The sequence below is a fragment of the Petromyzon marinus genome, chromosome 42 (assembly GCF_048934315.1).
Source record: "Petromyzon marinus isolate PM22_M1 ecotype Great Lakes invasive population chromosome 42, UKy_Petmar_22M1.pri1.0, whole genome shotgun sequence".
Taxonomy (NCBI): Eukaryota; Metazoa; Chordata; class Hyperoartia; order Petromyzontiformes; family Petromyzontidae; genus Petromyzon; species Petromyzon marinus.
In genome coordinates this window covers 1,222,340-1,237,668 of record NC_133708.1, presented here as the reverse complement: position 1 = coordinate 1,237,668, position 15,329 = coordinate 1,222,340, and the positions used below count along the sequence as shown (strand labels likewise).

At 53.3% G+C, this 15,329-nt stretch overlaps 1 protein-coding gene across 1 annotated transcript in view; it reads left to right on the top strand.

The window, feature by feature from the left end:
• Nucleotides 1–15,329, top strand: part of LOC116951154 (6-phosphofructo-2-kinase/fructose-2,6-bisphosphatase 3-like) — a 75,080-nt gene continuing 59,751 nt past the window's right edge. The window contains exon 1 of the mRNA XM_076073410.1: nt 1–148. Coding sequence (XP_075929525.1) covers nt 133–148 — 16 coding nt within the window. The 5' untranslated portion in view covers nt 1–132. The remainder of the gene's footprint in view (nt 149–15,329) is intronic.

Sequence of the window (15,329 nt, the reverse complement as noted above, 5' to 3'; positions counted from 1 at the left end):
CACACCCCCCTACTCACACCCCCCTACTCACTCACAGACACGCGCGCGGCACGCACTGGAACACAACGCGAGCGCATTGCGGATCGCCGGACAACCCCGCTCGCGGACAACTCCGCTCGCAGACAACCAAAGATGCCTATCGGAGACGGTGAGTGCGTCTCGCTGTCTGTCTCAGCAATGCACACACCACCACCGCCTCCATCACCACCACCGCCTCCACCACCACCACCATCACCACCGTCACCATCACCACCACCGCCTCTATCACCACCACCGCCTCTATCACCACCACCACCGTCACCATCACCACCACCGCAGCATCGACCGAGAGCGAGCTAGCAGCAGCGGGTGACTGCATCTGCCTCGGTGTGCTCCGTACGGAGCACGGTGGTCTGTAGGGAGCAGTGTGTGCTCTGTAGGGAGCACTCTGTGCTCTGTAGGGAGCATTGTGCTCTGTAGGGAGCATTGTGCTCTGTAGGGAGCATTGTGCTCTGTAGGGAGCATTGTGCTCTGTAGGGAGAATTGTGCTCTGTAGGGAGCAGTGTGTGCTCTGTAGGGAGCAGTGTGTGCTCTGTAGGGAGCAGTGTGTGCTCTGTAGGGAGCATTGTGCTCTGTAGGGAGCAGTGTGCTCTGTAGGGAGCATTGTGCTCTGTAGGGAGCATTGTGCGCTCTGTAGGGAGCACTGTGTGCTCTGTAGGGAGCATTGTGCTCTGTAGGGAGCACTGTGCGCTCTGTAGGGAGCACTGTGTGCTCTGTAGGGAGCAGTGCGTGCTCTGTAGGGAGCACTGCGTGCTCTGCAGGGAGCACTGTGTGCTCTGTAGGGAGCATTGTGCTCTGTAGGGAGCATTGTGCGCTCTGTAGGGAGCACTGTGTGCTCTGTAGGGAGCAGTGCGTGCTCTGTAGGGAGCACTGCGTGCTCTGCAGGGAGCACTGCGTGCTCTGCAGGGAGCATTGCGTGCTCTGTAGGGAGCATTGTGCTCTGTAAGGAGCATTGTGCTCTGTAGGGAGCATTGTGCTCTGTAGGGAGCATTGTGTGCTCTGTAGGGAGCACTGTGTGCTCTGTAGGGAGCATTGTGCGCTCTGTAGGGAGCACTGTGTGCTCTGTAGGGAGCATTGTGCTCTGTAGGGAGCAGTGTGTGCTCTGTAGGGAGCATTGTGCTCTGTAGGGAGCATTGTGCGCTCTGTAGGGAGCATTGTGTGCTCTGTAGGGAGCACTGTGTGCTCTGTAGGGAGCAGTGTGCGCTCTGTAGGGAGCAGTGTGCTCTGTAGGGAGCAGTGAGTGCCGTGCTCTCGTTGTCAGTGAGTGTCGTTCTCTCGTCTGCGACAGTGCACAGTGTCCCGCGGTCCGCATCAGCCGTCGGCGTACGAATCCAGCCGTGAAACTTTGACATCAGAAAGAGCGGTGGGAAATGTTCCGCGTGAGACGTGTGCAGTAGGGCCCTCTCTGGAATGCGGGACCACCAAGCCCAACAATCACAACAACAACATCGTCGTGTTGCTACGATGCCGATGTTTTCCACAGCCTCTTAAGGCGGTTGCAACGTCGCTCTCGCTAGGTGGCGACAGCGCCTATCAAAATGTCCCCAAGCCGCAAAGGTTATGAGCCACAAATATCGTGTCTCTCTCCTCGGAACACCGCTGTTCCGATTACAGTCCTTGATTCCTTTGCCTCTATGCTATGCGTGCCTTTAACTTTACTCTCCGTGTCTGTAATGATGGTTCAACAGCAGCTTCATCATCGGTTTGCTGTGGAACAGAGGGGATTGCACCACATTCAACGCGTTATTGTTCTGGGCTCCAACGCCTACGTTCCGAGGGTCCCTTCAGCGCGCTCTGACTGCTCAATGGCTGGAGTTATGGGAACACATCAAAGAGCCGCGAGACCCCGCACGCCCGTGGGGTGGCGGGGCCCTCGTCCAGCGGTGGACGGACAGAAACACCAGCTGCAGGCCACGACAGCCCGAGGCTGCCCGTTGTCCCTGCGGCTGGTGAACGCGGTGTCGGATACGCTGCTGAAATTGCCTTTTGATTGCGCCGATCCGTCGTCAGTTCGAACAGACGACCGGGCGACTCCCATGGTCTGTGAAGAACCGCGTGCAGCACTTTCGTCGTCAGGTCGTGGGGGTTGGGTTTGACCATACCTCACCGCGTTTGTCAACGCCGCTTGGCGCAACTGAGGTTATCCCAGTGACGGCTTGTCAAGCACACTCACCCCTCTCTTCTTCAGCCATGGCTGCGAATCGCATCTCAAAACTGCCGATGCTGCTGCTGTATTTGTAACGCGCCGTGCAGCATTCTCAGGAAGCCACGGAGGAGCGGGAAGGGCAGCCAGAACCGACGTTACCAACACATTTCCCAAGCTCTGCAGTCCTACATTGGGATATTTAGCCAACTTTATTTATTGTGCAGTGTGCTAACTGCTTCACAACCCCCTCCCGCCCCCCCCCCCCCCCCGTATTAACGCGACCTATCGTTTAAAAATAACTGACCACATTTTTTATTCGTGAAAATTATATTCAACTTGCACAATAAGATGAAGGAGTACGTCTAGTGGTTTCAGGCTAATTGAAGCGAAGTGTTCAGGACCAGGCGTTGCGCAGACTGTGTTTCCATGCTCATCTCGAGTTTCAGTCACAAGGTGCTCTGTGTCACACGTACACATAAGCCAGGGTGATGGGTTTCTGGGCGACAGGCCAGTAATGGCCCAGCTAATAGCGCAGGCCCCCCCCCAAACCTTCGCTGCCTGTAACATCCTGGCCTGTGTTGCCGGGTCAATTAGTCGCGAGTCACTCGACAGTTTTATTTATTTTCCCTCGTCGTTTTTAGACGGGATTAGGCAAAGACGGTGCCGCTGGATGGGCGGCGCGTGTGCTGGATGGGCGAGGGCCGATTGCTGAGAGGGACATTCAATCGGTCTCCACGAATTCGGCGACCAAGGGGAAGAGACCACCTAAGAGCAGATGGCGCAGACTGCTGGTTCTCTGTGTGAGTCTATGGGAGAGTCTGTGGGTCTGTGGCACTCTGTGCGAGTCAATAGGTTCCTATATGTTCTCTATGTGAGTATATCAAAGGCCAGATGGTGGCATCCTTACCATGGCAGATCTATGTGTCTCTGTGAGTATGTGCGTCTCTGTAAGTCTGTTGGGTCTCTGTAAGTCTGTGGGTCTATGTGGTGTGACTATGTGGGTCTCTGTGTAAGAGCAGAAGGTGGGATGGTACTGCAAGGGAAGATCTTGGAGGTGGGGTCAGCGTCTCCTCTGTGTAGCAGTGTGGGATGTGGTGGAGGGTGGCGAGCGTTGGCGGTGAGGCACGGTGGTGATTGCGGTGGTGGCCGCATCAACAGCTTCGGCCACGGTGGCATCATGCTCATTCCCCTACGGCCCGTGTCCTCGTGGCCAATATCCCAATGTCATTCCTGCCAGACACACTCCTGGGTTATCCTCACGGCACGTTCCCCAGTCTGTACATATTTCATTATTCCAAATCGTCCCCTCCCGGCAGTATTTGCATTGTATGTAGAGTGAGGATAAGTTTTAAATAAAATATGATTGTAAACAGGGCTGCTAGTGTAAGTGCTGTTTTACCGAAATAATAAACTCGTATGGGACGCAGTTATTTAATGCATATAGATTATCATCTGGTTAGATTTTGTTGATTTTCCTCTCTGCTGACACCCGTATGCAGATATTAGACTTGCAGTCTGGCATAGTGTCAACATTGCCCTTTAACAAGGCTCGCGGAGCCAAGATGCTCCCGACACGCGAGACATACAAAAACAACGAGGTACGCTTCCAAACAAGTCACACGGAGCATTACGGAGTTGTAATGCAGCTGGGCTGCCCTTTGCATTACAATACATGTTTTAAATACTGTACAAGGTCTCATGTATGGGCCTCCCTCTTGCAAGGGACTGCTGCGTTGGCAAAGTGGTTAAAACTGGCCCCATCATTTCCTTGTAACGGGAAGATGAGACAGAGAATCGGGCCGCTAAAGCACAGCTGTCAACCCCTTATCAGTGCCTAGCTTATTGCAGACCAATTCAGACCTTATTTTCACTCCGTGCCCTTATAAATATTAACGTTCATTTTTTTGCCAGTATTGAAACGGCTGTACGCCGTATGGACCTGAAAACCCAATTTCCCTGTACTAGAATACTGGTAAAACCGTGTGGGTTGGACAGGCATGCGAAAGTGTGCTGATTGAGGGTGCGGGGTTTATAGATAAGGCAGAGAAGTATTGACTAACTTCAGAGTGCAGTTTAGTTGACCGCCCTTCACAACACCACACTGTCTTAAACGCGGCATGTCGACGGAGTCGGACTTTAGCCCATACAGTGCTGTACTATACCAGCAGGTGAGCCATCGGCGTTGTGTCTGGTGCCCTTTTGAAACTGAGAGGGTCGATAAACTTGATACCCGGTCCCCAAGACACAAACCACCACTGGCTATAAACCACACCGGTCAAGGCGCTGCACCCGTGCGTGGGCCGCTGAAACATGATGTTAATCTTGGACGATTAACAAGACGCCTTGCCCCGTTTATGATAGGCGTTTTGTTTTACGGTGATGATGGTGGTGGTGTTGACGGAGGTGTTGGTGCTGTGGCTGGGTCATGTAGCCCGCATGCTCAGCCCAAACAGCTTTTGTTCGACCGGATCGAGGGGGCTAAACGGGCGCGGCACGGGCTAGAGAAGAGATGGAGCAGATGTGGTACAGGAGGACGTAGAGCTGAGTGGACTTGCCGATGAATGGTACCAGCGGTGTCAAGATCGGCCTATGTGGAGGAGGCTCGTGAAGGACGCTACTGGGCAGTTGGAGGCAGTCGCCCTCCAACAACAACGGAGGGCAGAGGAGCGACGCTCACAACAACGAGCGGAGCGCCGGGTGGCTAAAGCACAGCAAGTTGGCACAGCAGGGGGCACAGGTGGTGCATCAGCCAGTCATCTCAGTCAGTCGACCCGTGGCACCTGCTGGGTCTGCCCCGTGACCTGCCAGCGGGCGTTCGACACTTCATGTGGCCTTAAAGTGCACCTAGCCTGGCACAAGTGCCCCGGTGACGTCGCCGCCACTTAGTGGCGAGTCGCGAATGTCAGGGGATTGGTCTCTTGGTCTTCTTTGCCATCGCGACACGGGTCTTAACGGATAATAACTCGCATTTAGAATGCGCATTGCATCATTGGATCCCGGTGCGTTTCCATCCTCACGAAGGGGGCGACCACTTTAGTGCATCTCACGAAACAAGACCAGAGGTGCATGCACCAAAGACAAAGATCCCCCGTGTAGCCTTAACGGACTGTAGGTGGCAAGTGCTGTTAGCGGGTGGCACCTATGAAGGCTGGCCACGGCACACGAGGGGGAGGGTGACCAGCAGCACGCCCGGCCGCCTTTGTCTCTGCCAGTGGTAATGTTTACCACGCACCGCACCAGGTACTACTCATTGGGGGCCGAGTCGACGCGCTCCATGTTCGCATTACAGTAAAATAACGACCCTCTCCTCTCGCACATCCTGGTACGAAACAACTCGATTTGCGATTTGCAATCGGCGCCTTGGTAACTTGCAGCACTTGCAGGCACAACTCTGCGGTTGAAGTTGTTGTAGCTGCTGCTGCTGCTGTTGGGGTGGCTTTGGGGAGGATATGAGGGCTGTTGCGGTGAAGGGGTTGGTGTGCCCAGGACAATGAATGCCACAGGCGCCGTCATTACCCCCCGCCAGACGCCAGCGCTTTAACCCAGAATGAAATTCAACCAAAATTGCCACTAAATAATTGGGGCGAATTTGACGAGGCCGATGTCGTCTCCGGACTGCCGTTGCACGGCAGCGGGAGGATAATGTCACACGTCGCTGTGCGGCTCGCTTGCTGGGCACGGTGGGGGTGGGTGGTGGTGGTGGTGGGTGGTTGGTGGATGGGTGGGAGGTGGTGGATGGTGGTGGATGGGTGGTGGTGGTTGGTGGGTGGATGGGTGGGAGGTGGGTGGGTGGTGGTGGCGGCTACCCATGGCACTCAACCACGGCCCACAGATGGCGCTGTGTGAAAGCGAGCGTTGTTGCCCTCGGGGTAGTGATGGTTGTGGTGGGCGTGGTGGTGCGGTCGGTGTAGGTGTGGAAGGTGGTGTGGTAGGTGGTGGAGGTGGTGGTGTGGTAGGTGGTGGAGGTGGTGGTGTGGTGGAGGTGGTGGTGTGGTGAAGGTGGTGGAGGTGGTGGTGGTGGTGTGGTAGGTGGTGGAGGTGGTGGTGTGGAAGGTGGTGGTAGTGTGGTGGAGGTGGTGGTGTGGGAGGTGGTGGTGTGGTAGGTGGTGGAGGTGGTGGTGTGGAAGGTGGTGGAGGTGGTGGTGTGGTAGGTGGAGGTGTGGTAGGTGGTGTAGGTGGTGGTGTGGAAGGTGGTGTGGAAGGTGGTGGAGGTGGTGGTGGTAGTGTGGGAGCGGTGGCGCTACGCAACTGCAGCGAACCCTGCGACCCAAGTTCGATTCCCGCTCACGGCCATCAATTATCTGAACCGGTTCACGGGTCCTCCTCCCCTCGGTCGACTCAGCCTCAAATGAGCATCTGATGCGATGTGTAAACATCGCCACTGGGGGAGACAAAGGCGGCGTGGTGCTGGCCTCCCACCCCCTCGTGTGCCGTGCCGACCTTCATAGGTGCTGCTAACAGTACTTGCCCCAGCGGTCTGTTCAGCCTATACGGGGGGCGCCTTTGTCTTTGGTGGAGGGTGGTGGTGGTGGTGGGGGAGAATTCCATTGCAAGCGGAGAGGCAAGAGCCAGGCCGGGCCCTCACGGGGGGGGGGGGGGGGGGGGGCGAGGCGGTGGGCGGAGTCGTGGAGCCGCGCCGTGATTGGCCCGCGGGCTGCTCAGAGTTATTCGAGGCCACGGCTGTCCACAAGCCACCCCGACGCAGCGGTGGAAGTGACTTCGCACGGTGCTGGGACAGCGCACCGTTATGGAGTGGTGGTGATGGTGGTGGTGTTGTTTTCTCAACGGGACTCGGCGAGACGTTTGCGAATTGTGACCAAGCAAATGGTAAACCAGGTCGACGGAGCGAGTCTTTGCTCGGGGTCAGCGCGTGTCGCCCAGAAAACTGGTTTTATTTCCATTCTGTGAAGAGGCGTACGGAACGTGCAAGTGCCAAGCCCCTCGGGGCGCGGTGTGAGTGAGTGATCGAGGTGGGTGTGTGGTGGTGGTGCACGTGGGTGGTGGTGGTGCACGTGGGTGGTGGTGGTGCACGTGGGTGGTGGTGGTGCACGTGGGTGGTGGTGGTGCACGTGGGTGGTGGTGGTGCACGTGGGTGGTGGTGGTGCACGTGGGTGGTGGTGGTGGTGGTGCACGTGGGTGGTGGTGGTGGTGGTGCACGTGGGTGGTGGTGTGCACGTGGGTGGTGGTGTGCACGTGGGTGGTGGCGGTGTAGCGGTTAGTGCGCACTGCGCTACGAACGTGGCCCACCCGAGTTCGATTCACGCCCACGACCGATAAGTGATGAATATCCGCACCGGTTCTTTCACCTCCTAGGTCGACTCAGCCTCAAATGAGTACCTCGTGTGGTGTGTAAAACATCGTCACTAGGGAGACAAAGGCGGCCGGGCGTGGTGCTGACCACCCACCCCCTCGTGTGCCCCTGCCGGCCTTCATAGGTGTTCGCTAACAGCACTTGCCCCAACAGTCTGCTACAGGCTATACGGGGGATCTTTGTCTTGTGGTGGAGGATGGTGCTCCTGAGTCGCTGTTAAGATCCATAAAATATAAAAACCCTCCATGTCCGTGGGTTTCTTGTAGTTATTTCTGCGCGTGTCTCTGTGCATATTTGAGTCTTCTCTGCAGCGGCACTTTCTTTGATGGCTACACGGGGGAAGGAGCTGTCATGGTCTCTAATGCTTAGCACACAATCCAGAGGTCACCCGTCCCATTCTATCTCCCCGCTGATTTTGTACGTGTGCCCACTGACGAAGAAATGATCAGTCTATAATTTTAATGGTAGGTTTATTTGAACAGTGAGAGACAGAATAACAACAACAAAATCCAGAAAAACGCATGTCAAAAATGTTATAAATTGATTTGCATTTTAATGAGGGAAATAAGTATTTGACCCCTCTGCAAAACATGACCTAGTACTTGATGGCAAAATCCTTGTTGGCAATTACAGAGGTAAGACGTTTCTTGTAGCTGGCCACCAGGTTTGCACACATCTCAGGAGGGATTTTGTCCCACTCCTCTTTGCAGATCTTCTCCAAGTCATTAAGGTTTCGAGGCTGACGTTTGGCAACTCGAACCTTCAGCTCCCTCCACAGATTTTCTATGGGATTAAGGTCTGGAGATTGGCTCGGCCACTCCAAGACCTTACTGTGCTTCTTCTTGAGCCGCTCCTTTGTTGCCTTGGCCGTGTGTTTGGGTCATTGTCATGCTGGAATACCCATCCACGACCCACTTTAAATGCCCTGGCTGAGGGAAGGAAGTTCTCACCCAAGATTTAACGGTACATGGCCCCGTCCATCGTTCCTTTGATGCGGTGAAGTTGTCCTGTCCCCTTAGCAGAAAAACACCCCAAAGCATAATGCTTCCACCTCCATGTTTGACGGTGGGGATGGTGTTCTTGGGGTCATAGGCAGCATTCCTCCTCCTCCAAACACGGCGAGTTGAGTTGATGCCAAAGAGCTCCATTTTGGTCTCATCTGACCACAACACTTTCACCCAGTTGTCCTCTGAATCATTCAGATGTTCATTGGCAAACTTCAGACGGGCATGTATATGTGCTTTCTTGAGCAGGGGGACCTTGCGGGCGCTGCAGGATTTCAGTCCTTCACGGCGTAGTGTGTTACCAATTGTTTTCTTGGTGACTATGGTCCCAGCTGCCTTGAGATCATTGACAAGATCCTCCCGTGTAGTTCTGGGCTGATTCCTCACCGTTCTCATGATCATTGCAACTCCACGAAGTGAGATCTTGCATGGAGCCCCAGGCCGAGGGAGATTGACAGTTCTTTTGTGTTTCTTCCATTTACGAATAATCGCACCAACTGTTGTCACCTTCTCACCAAGCTGCTTGGCAATGGTCTTGTAGCCCATTCCAGCCTTGTGTAGGTCTACAATCTTGTCCCTGACATTCTTGGAAAGCTCTTTGGTCTTGGCCTTGGTGGAGAGTTTGGAATCTGATTGATTGCTTCTGTGGACAGGTGTCTTTTATACAGGTAACGAGCTGAGATTAGGAGCACACTCTTAAAGGGAGTGCTCTTAATCTCAGCTTGTTACCTGTATAAAAGACACCTGGGAGCTAGAAATCTTTCTGATTGAGAGGGGGTCAAATAATTATTTCCCTCATTAAAATGCAAATTAATTTATAACATTTTTGACATGCGTTTTTCTGGATTTTGTTGTTGTTATTCTGTCTCTCACTGTTCAAATAAACCTACCATTAAAATTATAGACTGATAATTTATTTGTCAGTGGGCAAAAGTACAAAATCAGCAGGGGATCAAATACTATTTTCCCTCACTGTGTCTCTGCATGTTGAACTTCTTCCGCGCCGTACGTAACCAACAATACTCATTGGAGGTGCGGGGGGAAGATCAACAAACTAAACATGTGATGCTTTAAAAGTGCATAGCTCCAAGTGACTCCCTAACATCAGAAAGAGGAGCGTTCCAGACGGCCGCAGGAGCGCGTCTGAAAGCGGCGCGCGACAAATGCGGTGACCACCGTCTTCGTTGCGACGGCCAGCAGCCAGAAGCCGCCGCCACCGCCGCTGCCGCTGCTGCTGCGAGTATGGGCGGAGAGTTGGCGCGATGGTCGTGTGTGGTGGGGTAAAGTGTGGGTGCTGCCACCTCCCAGACATCTGGACGGCGTGGAAAAAGTAGGCCAAGTAATCCTCCATCTCGAGCAGCGGTTCTTAAACTTTACTGGTTCTCATTCGTGAAATAAAATGTTTGTTAATAAGTACACAGGGGTTGATGAAAGAAAGTTGTAACTTACGTGCCCACGCTTAATTTGTGTTTCGATTATTTACCTTCTAAAAATAACTCTGTCCGTTTCTCGCACCCCCACGGTGGTGGCGTGCCCCCCCCCCCCCAAGTGAAGACCAACTGCTTTAGAGGGAGATCTCCGTACAGAAGAGGTCCTTCTACCAGCAGTAGTGTCAGCAAGCAATCGCCTTTACCCCCCCCCCCCCTCTTTAACCAGCGTCCTCAAAGGGCCATGCCGTGACCTTGTTTGACGATCGGAGCCAAAGTGCAAGCTCAGCAGCCCCGTGACTTCATGTCGGAGAGGAAGGTCGTGACTCAGCCCGCGGGATGTGTTCCCGTGATTATTTGACACGGATGTTGCCTGGCCATTGCACAATATCTCGCGACGCCGGAGTAAATGTCTAGCGACTGGAAGGAGATGCAAAAGAATAATAAAAACATTTCCCCACATTTCCTGATTCATGCAGTAGAACAGGTTGTGGTGGTGGTGGTGGTGGCGGCTTTCGGGAATTCCTTCATACAGCGGTTGAACAAGCATGGCTGATGATAACACAAGATGCCGGGCAAAAGATGGAACGCGTGGAACTCTTTTTGAGGTCATTAGAAATGGGTTGAGAAAACAAATGGGAGAACGTGACTCGACAATGACGGAAGACTTCACAGGGTGACATGGAGGCAGCAAACAGGAGATTGATTGCCTGCGCGCACACACGGCCGCCCTCACGGGGAATGAGGAATTCATAGCTCATGCCAGATCAAAGATTAACATTGGCAGAGTATAGCTGATGCATATCTCGAGAGCAAAAACAAATTCTCTCATGCAAATTGTTAAGTGGTTTTCGCCACTTATAGCCCTGAGCCACATTCCCACTTTATACTTCCCCACAAAGTGGTACTCACTTTATCGACCCTTGAGGGATGATGGGCTGAGTCACCCCCAACCGGAAATTGAACTCAGTCACCTTCCGATTCTGCGAGCCACTTGCTCTACCCGCTGAGGCCGCGTGGTCAGAGCGCCCTGCCCACTGGACACTGCTGAGGGCTGTGTCCAGTGGGCAGAGCGCCCTGCCCACTGGACACTGTTCAGGGCTGTGTCCAGTGGGCAGAGCGCCCTGCCCACTCCCGCCTGTCCTGCCACCATAACTACACAACTTTTAATAACAACCCCACTCTTTACGTCACCCACTATCGTCTTATGTTCAATTGAATCATTGTTGTAGAGCGCCTTGGTTTTAGGCGATATATATATGTACGATAAGCGATAATGGAACTGATCAAACAGCCAAAGTGGAATCCTCCTGCAAAACGAGTCTTTGGGCTCTGCAAAACATTCCCGGGCTAGGCAGAGTATGATCATTCTAATTACTGTTGGTTTAAAAACGCGGGCTCAGGATAACAGGCAGTCTATCTGAGGCCAAAAAACCAAACCACATCTCTTCCTATGCACAGCATTCCTCGTGCTCTTTGGAGTAAAAACCCATGGCAAAGCAACTCCGGGACTTCTCTTTGCTCCCATTGATTTGTGAAACGAGGCCGTGAAACGATTTACCGCACACTGAATGAAAGGAGATTCAAAACTTTTGGAGGCCGGGGGGAAGGCGGGGGGGGGGGGGCGAGGTGTGATGTCATTATCAAGACAACAGAAGGTGGTGGCCGAGAAGGATTCGAGAACCCGGTGTGAACTCGTCTATAGCTACACAATCGGGGTGTAATCGACACCGGCACCATCTTCCCGCCCTACCCACTACTGCAGGCCGGGGCTGCGTAGTCACCTCGTGCCGCGTGGGGACAGCTGCTCCCGGCTGTCCCCTGGGCAAGCCAGCAAAACAAAAAGAGCAACAGCTGCCCATTGGAATTGTTCAGAGCTAGGCCAGCTGAGGAGCCTGGTTGAGACCAGAGGTGCCTCTGTATTTAAAGGCAGAGCTGGGTGAAATAAACACGTGGTGACGGAAGGCAGATACTCGGGCAATGCGTTGGAACTCATAATTACAGATGCTAAAGATGTACGTTGAACTTCTTTCCCACCGTACATAACCATCCGCGCTCATCGGAGGTGTGGAGAAGGACAACAAACTAAGCACACAAAAAGCAGTTCTAAAGAAATGAGTTTGTCAATCTTGATGATGATTTAAAAGTGCGTTCCAGACGGCCGCAGAAGCGCGCGATGCTGTGACGTGAGACATCGCAACGCCAAAGGAGGTTTCGAGTGCAGAAAATGCAATGGGGCCTGAGCTGAAGAGTGCTCAGGGTATGCGTGGGAGAGAGAAGCTTGGCATCGCACTGAGAGACAGCAAGAGGAGCGCGTGGGTCGTTGGACACATACAAATGGGACGCGCGTCGTTGACAGAGAGTGCCGCTGGAAGGGATGCCAGGCCCAGTGAAGGAGACTGGTGAATGAATAGCGGCCAAAGGAGGGAGCACACAAGAGATGGCATCCGTCTTGGAGATGCAGTAACAAGGTCAGCTCATGTAGGAACGAGGTGGATTGTGGCATCGCGGCACGCGGCAAGCATTCATCTAGCAGTGGATAGACCGTGGCCGATAATGATAATCAAGATCTGTCCATCTGCTGCATTGGTTCTTCTTAACCTGTGGTGCACGCTGCACCCCCTGGGAGTGCGAGATGCCCATCCTGGGGGTGCGAGACGTGGCCAGATTTTTTTAGAAGGTAAACACAAAATTAAGCACGGGCACCTAAATACAACTTTGTTTCATCAAACCTCTGTATTTATTAACAATATAAAAATAATTGAGAACCAAAGGGGTGCAAGGCTGGAGTAAAGGTTAAGAACGTCTGCTCTCCTGAATATCCATGAAGCTCGCGTCTCACGGCTGTGACTCACATTAAACGGAGGAAGATGCAGGGGTCATCCTCAACCCCACAGGGACCCTCCTGTCAGCCCACGCCACGCAGCCTTGAATACATTGTCCATATTTATCATACGGGCAAATCCCTATTTAAAACACTCAATTCTATTCCCTTTCCACCGTAAAACGAAATATGATGGATGCATTTCATCGCGTCTGATGAGGGATGCTATTTGCCCAATCGGGCTGTTCGTCGTTTAACTGGGGTGTTTCCTTGGGAATCCAATTTGCCAGCAAAGCTTTCTTCTTACACGAGGCCTTCTCCCTGCGAGGATTACTCATCAGCGCAGCCGCTCGTCACGCTCAGTGGTTGGGGGTCATCCGAGTCCACGCCAGCAAGAGTGGAAATGCGCGACTCTGTGGCCCCATCCGTAGCCAGGATTCTTACTGGAGGCGTCTTACGATCGTGTGTCGTCAGCATGTATGGACTACGTTGGATTTCTTTCGCATCGTACGCGGCCAAGCTCGCCAAACGGAGGAGGCGTGGGGGAAGGACAACAAACTGCACGAAAAAATGTTTTCTAAAGAAAATGCGTTTTCAATCGTCGGCAACAGCCATGACCGATCCACTGCTGGATGAAGACCTCACCAAGCACACCGCCGCCACATCTCACCGTCCGGCCATGGGCAGCAATCCATCCAGCAGCGCCAGCCCATGCCCCCATTTCAACGCTCCGTCTCCTAGGCGAACGTCTTATCCGACGCGTCCCATTCCCTCGGCTGCCGCTCCGTGATTGTCCCTTGAGCGTCATCCACGATCATTGCTGGCCCGTGACGTGCCCTGCCCAGGCCGGCTCACTTGTCTCAACAGTTTGGGGGGATGTCTCTAAACCTCATCGCATAAAGCACGTGTCCCTCTTTTTGCCTCGCGTGGATCAAATCACGATCGTCATAGTGGGGCGTGTACAAGTCAATCGCGTGCTAATCACGCGCTAATGTTACGTTACATTCTGGCTATGTACGCGCGTGTTTAATTTCTCAATTTCCCCGATGCCGCATGAACATTTGTATTCTTTAACATCCTTCTTGGGGTCGCTTGGATACTGCCGAGGATTATCTGGGTGCTTCCGAGGATTTCTGAACAGGGTTGTTAAAGGCACGGGAGAAGGATTGCTTTGTTTCGTGCAAATGTATTTTGGCCACTGCTTGTTTGGGAAACATTGCAGGCCCTTGTGTATCCAACAATAAGCACATTCTTGAAATCTTTCAACGCAAAGTGTTCCCCAGTTTGGGCATGACACAAAAAACACCCACAGCACGCGCTGTAAACACGCACACAGACACAAGATCTCCGCCGTGCCGGCTTCAACAGACTGTTCGGGGCAAGTGTTTTTAGCGAGCAGCACCTATGATGGCCATGACGGCACGCAAGAGCATGGGCGGCCAACGCCATGCCTGCTGGCCGCCTTTGTCTCCCCAGCGCTGATGTTTTACACACCGCACCAGATACTAATTAAAGTCTGAATCGTCTTAGCGGAGGCCCAGGACCAGTTGAAATATTTGTCACTGTTATTTTTCGTGAATGGGAACCGAACCTCGGGTGACCGGATTTGCAGTGCAGCGCAGCGCTAACCTCGACGCCACCGCTCCCCCACCATCTTTGTGATACAAAGACCCTCCCGTATAGCCTTAACAGACTGTTGGGGCAAGTGCTGTTAGCGAGTACCTGAAAGGCCGCCTTTGTCTCCCCAGTGGCGATGTTTACACACCGCACCAGGTACTCATTTGAAGCTTAGTCCACCTAGGGGCGGCCCAGGACCGGTTCAGATAATCGTCACTGGGTGTTGGCCGTGAGCGGGAATAGAACCCGGGTCGCCAGGTTTATTGCGCAGCGTAGCGCTAACCGCTGCACCACCGCTTTCCCCACGTGGTGGTCACGTGGATTGCTCTCTGGGACCCTCCACCCCCCCCCGCCACGTTTAGAAACAACGCGCGTTTATATTATTTGACTGCCACTATAAATTCCCACGTGTTATGATGATAAAGCCGCTGCGATGATGAGCTATCCTCCGGGTCCTCCGGTTTTTACCTCCACATTTGGAAACATGCGTTTAGAGAATTTGTCTGCCATGGATTTGATGATGAGCCACTTCGTTGAGCTATCGTCTGTGATGTCCAGGTCGCTTCTGAAAAAGAGCTACATAGCTTAGTCGGCCCTGCCTGGTAAAATAAAACAAAAATTGTTCTGTTTATTTGTTATCACCTGTGGCCCAGGTAGCTCTCTGCAAAAAAAGTGAACAGCTCAGTTGGCTTCACCTGGCGAATAAAAGATTAGCCGATAGGTGAAATGAATGTGAAGTGGGGGAACGCAGCTCTGCCCTCGATTGCCATCCGTTGCATCAGAAGGGAATCTGGGCTGCTTTGTTCCGCTGCCACTGCTGTGGCACGAGGTCGTGGGTGTTAGATGTTGACTCTTTGGCTCCGGACGCCGCCTCTGGGCTTGCGTAACAGAATAGTGCCAGAGCTCGCGACGAGCTTTCTGACGTAACTGAGACGCGCGTCCAACGAGTAGCAAGAGGAAT